The sequence below is a fragment of the Hippocampus bargibanti genome, linkage group LG01, assembly GCF_051943395.1.
Source record: "Hippocampus bargibanti isolate YZ-2025 linkage group LG01, ASM5194339v1, whole genome shotgun sequence".
NCBI classification, from domain to species: domain Eukaryota; kingdom Metazoa; phylum Chordata; class Actinopteri; order Syngnathiformes; family Syngnathidae; genus Hippocampus; species Hippocampus bargibanti.
In genome coordinates this window covers 12,688,087-12,700,562 of record NC_142734.1, presented here as the reverse complement: position 1 = coordinate 12,700,562, position 12,476 = coordinate 12,688,087, and the positions used below count along the sequence as shown (strand labels likewise).

The 12,476-nt window shown below is 43.1% G+C and overlaps 1 protein-coding gene across 2 annotated transcripts in view; it reads right to left on the bottom strand.

Moving 5' to 3' along the window:
• Positions 1-334: 334 nt before the first annotated feature.
• spen (spen family transcriptional repressor) overlaps positions 335-12,476 on the bottom strand; it is a 31,285-nt gene continuing 19,143 nt past the window's right edge. The window contains exons 11-15 of one of the 2 annotated variants that reach the window (XM_088996979.1): positions 4,851-12,405; positions 4,444-4,743; positions 3,021-3,215; positions 2,791-2,949; positions 335-1,727 (exon numbers count right to left, since the gene is read on the bottom strand). In XM_088996979.1, the coding sequence (XP_088853105.1) occupies positions 1,596-1,727; positions 2,791-2,949; positions 3,021-3,215; positions 4,444-4,743; positions 4,851-12,405 (8,341 nt within the window). In that variant the 3' untranslated portion in view covers positions 335-1,595. The remainder of the gene's footprint in view (positions 1,728-2,790; positions 2,950-3,020; positions 3,216-4,443; positions 4,744-4,850; positions 12,406-12,476) is intronic. The other variant, XM_088996986.1, reaches the window with a different exon arrangement.

Sequence of the window (12,476 nt, the reverse complement as noted above, 5' to 3'; positions counted from 1 at the left end):
TGTCCAATTGATCCCGACATTCATGTGATGGAGTCATATGGGGATCTACTGACCTCTTTTGATCACTGGGTGGACTGCAGGTACTTGTTGACTCAATCCATTTTCTTGAGCGTCTTTCTCAGGGTGTCGGCAAGCGACAGTATATACCTGACCTGGTTGCAAGCCAATAAACAGTGTACATGAGGACAAATATTCACTAAATACGTTTAAATTGACGTGCTTAAAAAACATCTCGGTGGCGATGGGGAGAACATCATGCAAACTTCACGTCGGCCTGTGTCATGATTGGAACCCTGAACTTTCTGATGGTTGTGCAGACACATGACAAACTGGCTCAGAGTCACGGACCATTTAATGATCTTAAGAAGTTAAACCACAAAATTATCTTACAGTTAAAAATGTCCTCATGGAGGAGCATCGAAATACAACCAAACTAAGACAGTTTTCGTATCAATCATTGTTGTTTTTTTCCTTCGAATTTATCAAAACATGATAAGTGGCTTCAACAGAACAATGATGGTATTGAGCTTGCAGTCATCAAATAAGACTGACAGGCGCGATTTACTTTCAGCATCGGTTTCACATAAGAGTCCCTTTCCTCACACAATAATTACACAGAGAAATATCAGCGCAAACGGAGGACACATGGAATTATTTACAGCTTTGCTTTCGAAAGACAAATCCACATGGGACAGACAATTACAAACACATCCAATAGCGGCATGATGGCGAGGTCAAGTCACATTCGTTGCACATCAGTCATTAGACGGCATGGGGCAGTAGTTGAAAAAGGTGAAAGAAAATTCCCAACATTCATCCACAAAAAGGAATGGAAATACAAAGTTATATTAAAATAGATGATGAATATTTTTTTCTTTTGTTTTACAGAAAACATGTACATTTTGGCACAGAATTGGAAACTAAAAAGGTTTTGTAGTTGACACAGTTTTGTCAAATGTTGGAAGAACACATTGAAAATATATGAGCATTCAGCTGTAAAATAATAAATTCACTTGGTCGCGCCACACTGCATCAGTCTTGAACCATGTATCATATTTACAGTTGCACAATGGCCCGCAATAGATGCTGCTGACTACCTTGACTGTAAACTGTACAACTCTCAATTTAGCCAGGGAGCAAAAGCAGCAGACTATAGTAGTCTTAATCTCTGCGTTATACCATAATATGGATGATTTTACACTCAAATCTGTACAGACTTCACATTTTTTTCCTTGTACGTAGTGCAATGACTCCTCACGTCTCTCTTAAGAAAAAAAAACACAATCACTTTGATGAAGAGAAAAAAAACCCATCAAGAATCTCCATAAGAATGAGTCCACAGCCATACAGACGCCTCCAAAACATGGCAACAAATGAAGATTCAAGCAGAAATGCTCTTGGAAACATTCTGTACTTCAAAATTAACATTTTTGCACTTCAACACCATTGAGTGAATTAAGGACTTGGTGAAGTGAACCAAAACAGTGGGAAAAATGCTTTAAATGCTTAATTGAGATTTTCATAAAAATATGAGGCAATTCCAGTTTACAAAAATCAGCTGGTGTTCGTTTTGCTTTAGAAAAAAAATCCTAAAATCAAACAGAGGCAATGACGATCATGAGGTGAGGTGAAATAGTGGAGATGCTGTTTAGAAGGTCTGGGGCCAGGCGGGAGAGGTGGCTCTCGGAGAAGTCACACGGTGGGAAAATCTGCACCACGTATGCGGGCTGGAAATACAAACATGAACATATGAAGAGGGAATAAGTCATACAAGTCACATGATTAGACCTGTGTTTCCCCAACCTTTATAGTAGAGATGGGCATTCTGTCCCGGGACAGAATATATATATATATATATATATATATATATATATATATATATATATATATATATATATATATATATATAATACACACGCACCACGGCTGTCGGAGTGATCTTCGGCGGAAGCACACGACCGAACAGCGCTCCAGCCGGCGCTACTTTCCACACCCCCTCTCTTTGAATGCACACGTTGATCGCCTACTTGGAGCTTTTTGCTGATAATTTTACTATGATGGGACGGAAAAAAAAAACACCACAGGCTCGTGTTCAGCCCAAGAAGACACAAAATAAAATCACAGTCGCTGAGAAGAAGGAGATAATTGAAAAACACGAACAAGGTGTGTGTTTGTGTGATTTAGTGGTCGAGCACGGCTATGCTAAGTCAACCATTGCTCCCATTCTCCGGAACAGAGAAGCCATCAAAGATGCGTCTGTTGCAAAAGGTGTTTCCGTGCTCTCAAAGCGACGGTCTCGGCAATCGAAGAAGTTGAAAAACGTCTGTTAGTTTGGATTCACGAAAAGCAGCTATCCGGCGACAGCGTGAGTAAAGCTATTTTATGCGAGAAAGCACGGCTAATTCACGCCGATACCGCCATCGCTTATTGAGGATTTTAAAGCCAGTCACGGATATTCGTTATTTAGTTAAAAACGATATTTTATGGAAACCCGGGAACGGATTATTCCCATTTTAATGGTTTCCTATGTTTTTGTTTTTTTAGAGACACACTTTTCGCCTTACACACTCTGTCTGGGAACCAATTAAGTTCGTAAGTTGAGGTCTCACTGTACTATCTTGTATAAAGCCAGTGAAAGTACACATCACCAAAACCTTGACCTGTATTAGCAGATCATATTGTCATTGTTGCATTTCAACAATGGGGTAATTTCCTACGACACAATCGAGGATATCCCCAAAGTGCGGTGGTTGGGAATCACACCATTTGAGTTAGAAAGGTTCACCACACCTGATTGGAACCAGGATTGGGCACATTGATGATTCCAGCTGCCTGCTTAGCCTGCAGGTAGGTGATGAATCCACTTTTCAAGGCTTGCGTTTGACTTAGGACATCATCCTGGTCTCGACCGCAGGGCAATGCCAACAGCAAACAGTAGTCATTCTCCACCTGCCATAGATGACATACAGTGTATCCGTATCATTTTTTATTCTTCTCCATTTGATACCAGGAGTACTTACAGTCATCCGTCGCGCAACACTGTCGAGCTGAGATGCTTCCAGCCTCATCCTCTGAACAATGCGAAGAAGCGGACCTCCCTCTAGCGGCGGCAGTGAGCACTGAGCCAATAAAGTGTTGCCAGAAACAAAGTGCAGCTGCACAGCGGCCTGCTCATTCTTCAACGCCAAGAGACCTTGCCACATGATGGGATATTTCTGCATGAAAGCAAGGTTTTATTTTATTATCCCATGAGGCCGATAATTGAAAATGTTAATTACAATAAATTAATTACTGATACAAAATTGCATTTTATCACACAAGGAACATTTCTCCAGGCACGAAATCAAGTTTTGTGTGCCACTACCAACGCACCCACCCCAAAGGCACGTAAGTGTGTTTGTGTGTGTGCGTGTGTGTGCGCGCGCGTGTGTGTGCGTGTGTCCGAAAGAAAAAACGGAGTAGGTGTAGCCGTAGGGAACAAAGGACAAAGACAAGCACAGTACTTAAAACCTGGCAATTCGTTAATCAAAGTGAAACATTTTTTTAACAAAAGCATGGCTAGCTTGCCTCAGCAACAAACCGAAAACATAATAAAAATAAATAAAATCAATTATCCTGTTTCCTGGACTCAAGTCACCACAGGATTTCTTTGATATTTAAAGGACAACCGACGTCACTTTTTTGTTTCTTAACTGACATGAGAAAAACGTTTTATAGCATGTAAAATACCCAAAACACGCAGTATGATATTTTTATTCAAATGCAAAACACCAATAAAAATGACTTAAAGTGTCCAAAATCTGCAAAAAATTGAGCTGCGAATTGGGCATTTTCAGAAAGTCCCGCCTCCAGTTCGTGACGTCACGGCAAGGCGTCTTGCCACCTCCGTTTCCACAGGCTGATAAATTCCTTATATGGAGCTTGGATACCCTCTTCTGGCGGCTTTTGGGTGCAACACCAGGTTTTCAGACCAAACAAGTACAGCTAAATACATTGACGTGATGGAAGGACTGCTACAATATGTCTTTTTTTCCAGTCAGGGGCGTTCCTTTAGTGACGTCACGTACGGACTCGTCACCAGCTCAAAAACAAGACTTCCTGAACATTCAGCGCGAGTCTTAAAACGTAAAATATAGCTATATGCGGTGGAATCTTATTAAAATACGCTCAGTAGAAGTCATTTGAAGCCATTTTACAAATTATGGACACAACTTGCCCGGAGACGTCGGTTGTCCTTTGACGTTATTATGAAGGAAGGTGGATATGCAAGCACCTGTTTCACATTTTTGTTTAAAGATGTGAAGGGAGTTGTGTCTATTGTGCTATATTGTGTCACTTGTGTGTGCCTTTGTATCTTTCTTTCCCTTTTCTAATTGAGATGTAAAAAATAAATGAAATAAATACATTACAGATCATCAACTGTTGAGTCTGTATGATTCTAACCGTCAAAAGCTGCACTGTGTCAATCGAGCGGTGTCCTGAATGATCTGACTTGGCATCAGGCCGTGGTTGAAATGAAGTAGATGAGAGTGCCAAGAAAGCTGCAGGGCCTTTCGGTTGTGACTGATCTGGTTTTTGAATCAGGCCCATTGGAGTGGTCATTTCAGAGTGGTACGAGGGTGAGATTCCCTCCCTTGGTATTCCAGACATGTTTGAAGAGGTAGAATGGCGAAGGTGATGACTCTCAGGCTTGAGAGACTGAGGCATTTTACATAGATGACCCAGTTCAGGGTCTGGGAGAATCTGACAAGTGAGACATAAATCGTGTTGAGTATTAATGGATCCTTGAGGTGGTTGAGGATGCAATTTAACATGATGAAAGTTGTCAGCGGTAAAATCATTATATTTACCTGTGATGATGTGTTGTGTCCCGATGAAGGATGTCCAGTTATCTGGGGAGGGAAGCTCCGTGGGTCTTGATAGCCCGGAAAGGAGGCCAGACCATTGCGAGACAGCTGGAGGCCGTGAGAGTGAGGAGACACCAAGACAGGGCTTGATGTGTGAACTGCCATGATTGGGGTTTCGCCGCTCGGTGAATGGATCAGCTGTCCTTCCAGTGCTTTGAGTGATTTTTTTCCTGTAAGTTTGGCGTTCTTTCTCACTGAAATGTTACTGGTTCCGCTCTCTGAGTTGTGTGACAATCTTGGTTCCACAGTGGCTTGCTCTCCCAGCTGTTGATGTGCCAGCATGCTCGGGTGAACGCCTCTGTACTGGTCCAGACTTAAACTTGCACGGAGACCTCCACGATCATTCTGAAGCAACATGACATCTGATTTCATCTGCGGTAATGAGGCTCTGCTCACGGCTTGGTTAAAAGGTCTCTGTTCCTCATCGGTCAAACTGCTGACACCACCACTAGTAGACAATGACCCCTGGGGAGTTGAATGAGACTGCCTGATGACAATGGATTGAGATATGTCCGAGCGTTGTACTGGCCTCGGCAGAGGAGAGGACAAAGAGTTACTTCGCCTTCCATAGCTGATTGCAGGCATCGGTGAAGCGTTGATCCTTGGTTCATGTGTCACTGACTGGGTGACACTGTGAGGTTGGATGATGACAGAAGACTGCTCTGAGTGTGGATGGTGCATGGGGACATTGAAATTTGCTCTGGAGGACACACCTTGAGGCATGACTACTGAGGTTCCTACTAGGGAATTGCTTGGAGCACACACTTTGACAAGATGCGAGGGGGAGAGAACCGCCGCTTGTGAGGACTGATGGTCTTGTTTTGGTTGTAGAACTGAGCGGTCAGTTGGCATGCCAGGACTGAAGCTCAATCGTGATCCAGATAATGAGGGCTGGTGAGTGCTCTTGATAGGGCTGAGGTTAGCATGTTGAATTGCATTTTGGGGTAAGACTTCCGTTCCTAGTCTCTTACTGTGCTGCTGTATGACGGCTTGGTTGTACACCAAGACTGGAGGAGCAGAGACTGTCTCTTGAAACATCTTGACCACACTTGTCTGTGATGCTGTACGATAGAAAACTTCAGGCTTGTCATGTCCACGGCTATCTGGCTTGGTGCTAGAAATGACGGGTTGAGCATTATAAGATTGGTTGGTCAGGAGAACGCCTGTGAGTCCATAAGCAGATGTAGTTGATGGTACTTTTGTGCTGGGATACTGAGACATGGGAATTATCAGGTCTTGCTTTGTCTGAGATTTAGGCATAGCTTGCTGAAACTCTTTGTCCCCAGTACTGGCTGGTGGAATTTGACTTATTTTGGCTCTCATTCTGTGGGGTACTTCCGTTTTTTGACCGGAATAACTCAAAACGACAACACCCTGTGATGTATTTACTCGAAGACCAGGGATTGAACGTGATGTACTCTCCACAAAAGATCGTTCTCTGATTCCATCTTCCATTATGTCATGGCCAAGGTATCGATGACTTTCAGTAGAATTTGCTTTGAATTTAGTTTTTGTCAAAGGACACGGGCTTCGATTGCTAAGGGAAATCCGTGGTGTCTCGTCTGTATCGTACGGGATCGGAATGCGACTAATCACAGAGGTAACAGGGGAAATCACAGTACGTTGGGTGTTTTCACCATTATTTTTGGGGGACTCTACCAGTGGTTTACATTTATAATGTATCGCCTGAGGGCGTGAAGACAATTTATCTTCCACATGCCTCGGGCCCGTTGCAAGAGAAGTATTTTCATTGTCTGACACCTGGAAATGATCTGGTGTCCTCGTTGTCACTGTTGTGCTGGGAATAGAATTGCTGTTTGATGCCGACACATATTTAGGTTCCATAAGGATTTTTCTTAAAGTACTAGAACTTGGATGCAGATCAGAAGCCTTCGTATCGGGAGGCATCAAGGGATTGATTGAAGGGGAGGCAAGCGAAGTCGATGCTGGTACAGCAGAGGTTACCACTGTTACATGACATGGAGGGCTAACAAAAATTCTACTTTCTTCAGTTCTCAGAGGCCAGTTCGGCAAAAGTTGAGCAGGTCGCAATAACGGTAAACCTGACTGCGATACAAGTGGTGGACGGGCAGGTGAAGGAGTAAAACTAGGGGGAGATGACTCTGTTGCTTGCTGTTTGCCATTGGAGACGACTCTTGAATCTGAATGAAATGCTGATTCTTTGGGTACCGGCTGTTCAACTTCAGGTTGTTCTGCCTCTTTGGGTGTCGTCGAGCTTGGAACATCACGCCTACAGGTAGCGACAGCAGTTACCACTGATCCCACTAAAGTAGTCCCAGTTGTAATGACTGGTGCTTTTGAATTTATGATTTGAGGATCCTCTGGGATTGACTCGGGCAGCTTGAAATGTGAGGGCTCTGGCCGGACTTCATCTCCGTTCTTCTTATTTATGGCACATTGACGACCTCTTGACTTTTTCTGTGCTTTGGCTCGAACCTTACCCCTTTTCTTGGGTGTATTGACAACTGAGGAATTCTCGGTAATCCTAGATTCTGATCTTGGACCCCTTGGACTCAATATCAAAAGACCATCATCCGAGTCTGTAGCACGAATAGTATTCACCTCTGTGTGGACGGTTTCAGTTTCTATGCCTTGGCTAATAGGTAACAACGAATTCGGAGTGGGAATAACAGCACTGAAAGTGGGAGCAGCATTTAATGCTTCCGCTTCTGCACATGACTCTTCAGCTGTGATGGAATCAATAGCAGCTGCAAGTTCAGTTTCACTTGATGGGTTAGCTCGCTTTTCCTCTTCAACCTCAGTTTGTGACTGTGGCACGACAGCAGGTACTGTGGGCACTTGACCCAAAGGTGGCTCCTTACATAGCCGTGGAGGTTGGTCCGTAAATTTGGCTATATTTTCAACCGCCTGCTCGAGTTCCATTTGATGTGTGAGAAGAACAGCAGCCGGGTGCACCGGAAGGTCTGGATCAGATACTGCATCTTCAATGTCTTTTGTATCAAGTGCTTTTGATTCTTTAGGAAGGCATATTGATATTGATTGCTCAGGCTTAACCAGTGTCTTAGTTTTCTTAATACTGATTGGAAATGACTCGGGGTCATTACTTTCAGAGCGCAGCAAATCCTTTACATCATCAACACTAACACGGATTTCGAGATTTCTCAAGGTGTGGGATTTATCTTCAGTGAGCTGCTTGGCATTTCGTTTAAACCGTTGTTTTTTAATATTGACATTCTTTTCAGCAATTTTGCTCTTTGCGAGCGTTTCATCTGGATTCTGACGATCAGCTGATGGAAGTAGCGTGTCTTGTTCCTTTTTCTGCAATTGTGAGTTTGTGCCTGATAAATGTACAGTTGGGTCTGAATCCTCTTTGGGTTTTATCTCTGACTCATCACAACCTCCCATATCTGTTAATTCAATGGGTATTGTAGCACTTTCAGATTGTTTGTCAAGTCTTCTTCCTTTTTTGTTAACCAGTGTTGCTACAGTCCGGGGCATTGGTTGAACCTTTCTTGGAGAGCGCCATCCCTCTACAACTTCTGGTATGATTGGAGTATCTCCGATCTCTGTGTTGGCATCCGTAGTTTTCTGTATTTCCACTTTTCCTATTAAAATGTGGTGAGCTCGTTTGATACCTCTTTTTGGTGGGCGCCCTCGTCTTGGATGAGGAGATTGAATCTGAACATCTTGCTCTATGACTTCTTTATCTGTAGCACATTTGCGCATTGTCCGTAATGACTTCGCTCCCTTTTTGCCAGACTGCTCTCCCTCACGTATGGTGGCATAAACCGATCGAACATTGCGTCGACGTGTTCTGCCATGAACCAACCCAGACTCAAGGTTTTGCTCAGAATTTGATGTGGGAATAGGGGATATTTTGCACTCTAACGATCCCTTCTGAACTTCTGCTTGTGGAGATAAGCCCCTTTTGAGTTTCTCTCTGTCAATACGTTCACTCTTTCGTGTTGCAGGTTTATCTTGAGCATTTTTGGTAGCCGGTGATGTGCGTAATATGTGTGGTTTTTGTCTTTTATTTTTAGGTTTTCTTCGGTTCGGTAATGGTTTACTTTCAACCTGTAGTTCTGGCATACATATTTCATGGACTGTCTCTGGTATCTTTGATTCCCCTGAATCCCGCGTTTTTAGATTTGGAGCCTTGGGGTCACATTCATATTTAATCTTTGTGTACTCTGAGCATGTCAATTGTTTATTCTTCTGTTCAAAACTAATACCATAACTCTCCTGTTTAGAAGGCTCATCTTCCACAGGATGATTATGCTCCATTGGTAAATTGTCACCAATCTCTGGTTTGGGATCAATTACTTCTCTGTTTGCTTCCATTTCTTTTTCTGACTCTGAAAGTATGGGTGGGTGGTTTGTATTAGGTTTAGGGATTATAGGTTTCAAATCATTCAAAAAAGGTAGCAAGGCAGCGATCTCAATAGCTTTCTCCCCACTATCTTCTTCATTAGATGTCTCATGTGTCTCTATAGGAAGTGGTAAAATGTATTTTCTTTCAGGAGATGACATTTCTTTCAGGCATGGAAATGGTGGAGTAGTAGGCATGGTCGAATGGAGGCAGACTGATTTTTCATCAACCTTCAAACGTGTGGATGCCATTTTATCAGAAAGCACATCATCACAACCTGGCACATAATTATGTTTAATCTCCACCACAACGGAATGCATCTCTGCATCAAGCGGACAGATGTCTTTGTCTTTTTGTTGTTGTAGCTCCAAAAAACGACTGTGGAATAACACAATGGGCTGTGGTGGTATATCACCATCTTCACATCTTGTCTGTATTTCAGGATGACCTGGCAGAGAAAAATTCTTATCAATTGCCATTTCACAATTTTGGTCTTTGCGTTCCAGGTGCTGCAAACGCCGAGAATCCTGTTCAAAGATTGAACTATGAAGGAAGCGGGAGGCAAACAGTTCTCGGCGTTCTTGGTCCTGAGCCTTAAGTTCCTCTTTTTTGATGTGAAGATTTTCAACAGAGTTTGTACGGCTCTTCTTCTTTTTCATGTACCAAGAAGGAATTGGCCGGGGTGCCAGCTCCACCTTGTTTCTATCTGTAGAGCTGTGTGTAGATGGGAAGCGAGAAGGAAGAAAGGACCAATTGTCTTCTCGGGAAGAGTGAAGGGTCTTGGCTCTTTCAAGGAGTGCTTTTGTATCAGGGGTTATAGTTTTGTCTAGTGCGAATGAGTAAAATTTGTTCTTTTCCAATGAACCAAAAAGTTTTCGATCTGTCATCCTCTCATCATGTTCCTTGAAGGTATAAGACAAGGAACGACTGGACGTGTGAGAGATCTGTTTTCTTTCTCCATCATCATCAGAATCCGACTCTACTTCCCCTGGTTCCAACTCCTGCCGTTGGTATTTACTGATGATACTTTCCCTTTGTGAAGTTGGTTCCATTTTTGGAGTATCAGATGAAACCCTTCCGAGCCAAGTGGACATGAAGTCCTCATTGCCTCCAAGAAATGACGTCTTTCGCTTTTCCGGTTCACTTTCGGGTCTTTGAAAATGTCTTGATTTCAGGACCATATTACTTTTCAATGACTGCACATGGAGAAAGCGCTCTTTTGTCAGCGATGATTTTTTTTCTGTGTTTAAGTCTGAGATAGAAATCTGGGTGGTTTCCTCTTCCCTTCTTAGAGCAACGGGGACTGTTGAGCTTGTTTGTTGGTGAAAAATACCCTCATTCAACTTGCGACAAGTTCCAATGTTTTCTTCTATTTTTGAGTCGGTATTATCCACTTTGTTTCTTTTACATGAAGAGAAATCATCTGTGTTTATGTCCAGGTTTGTTTTTCTAATGTCATGGAAGACATAATCAATTCCAAACTCTTGAGTTTCATCATGAAGTGTGTTATCACACTTGTCAGTTTTCTCCACATCACAGAGTTTGGCTTGCAACCATTGGCTCTTTTGAGTTTTGTGTTTTGTAAAGGTGTTTGTCTGGTCAAAGCACACAAAGTGTTCCTCATCTTCGGAATCTCGACAATTCCTTTTACTTTGGTCCTTGTCACCCAAAAGCTCATTTTCTTTTATTTCCTCAAAATCAAGCCCCCCATCACTGGGTGCCTTTGTGAGACTTGAGCTATTTTCACTTTTTGAGTGCACTAATTTCATTTTCAGGAAGGGTGAGTCGAATGGTTCTGCAGATTCAGCTGGCAGCGCTTGTTGGGACGACAGCTCAAGCGCAAAGCTCGTGGAGTCATTTTCAGAGTCTTGTCCCTCATTCGGACTGTTAAGTGGAAATTTCTGTGTAGATTTGTTCCCGTTTTCTTCCCTTTTTTGCAACTTTTTTAGGAATATGTTCTTATGAAAATCAGCGTCATCATTATTCCAAGGTTTTGGAAGGACAGATCTGCCAAGGTCATCTTCACTGATTCTCTTCTGATGGACATTATTGCCAGAGTCTTCAAAACGTCGTTTTCTTGCAGCCAAGCGATCATGATCAATTGAAATACCAGTGCCAAAACCTATTTCACATTTTCCCAGTTTTTTGGGCTTCATTTTGATCTCGATGTCAATATGTTCCACTAAATGGTGCACGTTCTTGTCTCTGGGCCCCTTTACATTTACTTTCGATGACTCTGTGCGGAACAGAGGACTTCTTTGGTCAGCAGGAGGTGACACCAGTCTGGGACTGTCATTTTCTGTCCTTGATATTTGTTTTTCATGAGTAATGAGTTTTCCTTCTTCTTCCTTCACACGTGTTAAGTGCACCACACAAGGCAGAAGATCTAACTTGCCTCGACTTGAGCTACGTTTTAGGATTTTACCATTTTTGCTTTGAAAGGAAGACTCTGGGCTCATGTCTCCATCAGGTTCAGGCTCAGCATCACAAGTTTGATTGATTGGTGAGGATACTCTGAACTTCTTAAGTCGCTGTTTCTCATTTTTATCACCGCGGTCGTTGCGTCCAGCCCTCTTCTCCTTTTCAACCAAATAGACCTTTTCAACCTCACAAGCGCCCTTCTCAAATTTGTTCATTTTATTATACCGTTCTGTGCGAGTCTTCTCAAGTTTTTCAAATCTAGGCGGGGAGATTGAACTGCAACTTCCACTTCTTTCAGAAGATGGGCAACATATTCGGCGGTCTGAGTCACTTGCTATTCTTTCAGAGATTGAAGGGGAGGTTATGGGGGTTGGGGCGCGACGCGAGGCAACGAGACCTGGGCTTTGGCTGCGCTCAATGGTTCTCCTCCCATGGTCGCGCCCGGTCTCGAAGCGCTCCCTCTCCCTCTCACGTTCTCGTTGCAAATAGCTGTATTTCCGAATATCCTGTTCATAAGGATCGGCTCGGTATTCTCGATATTCCCGGGTGTCTTCGTAGTACTGTGTTTCATAGTAATCTTCTTGATAGGGATCCCAATCAGCGTAGAACTCGCGACTTCTGCTTGTGTATTTACGGCGCGGATCTTCCGCATATGTTCCTGACGTGCGTACATTTTCATAATATGATCTCTCCACTTGAAACTCATATTGAGACCGTCGCTCATCCCTGTCGAGATAGGGCAGAAATATTGCAAATGACAATACAAAGTGGTCACAGGTAAGGATCACCCTCATGTA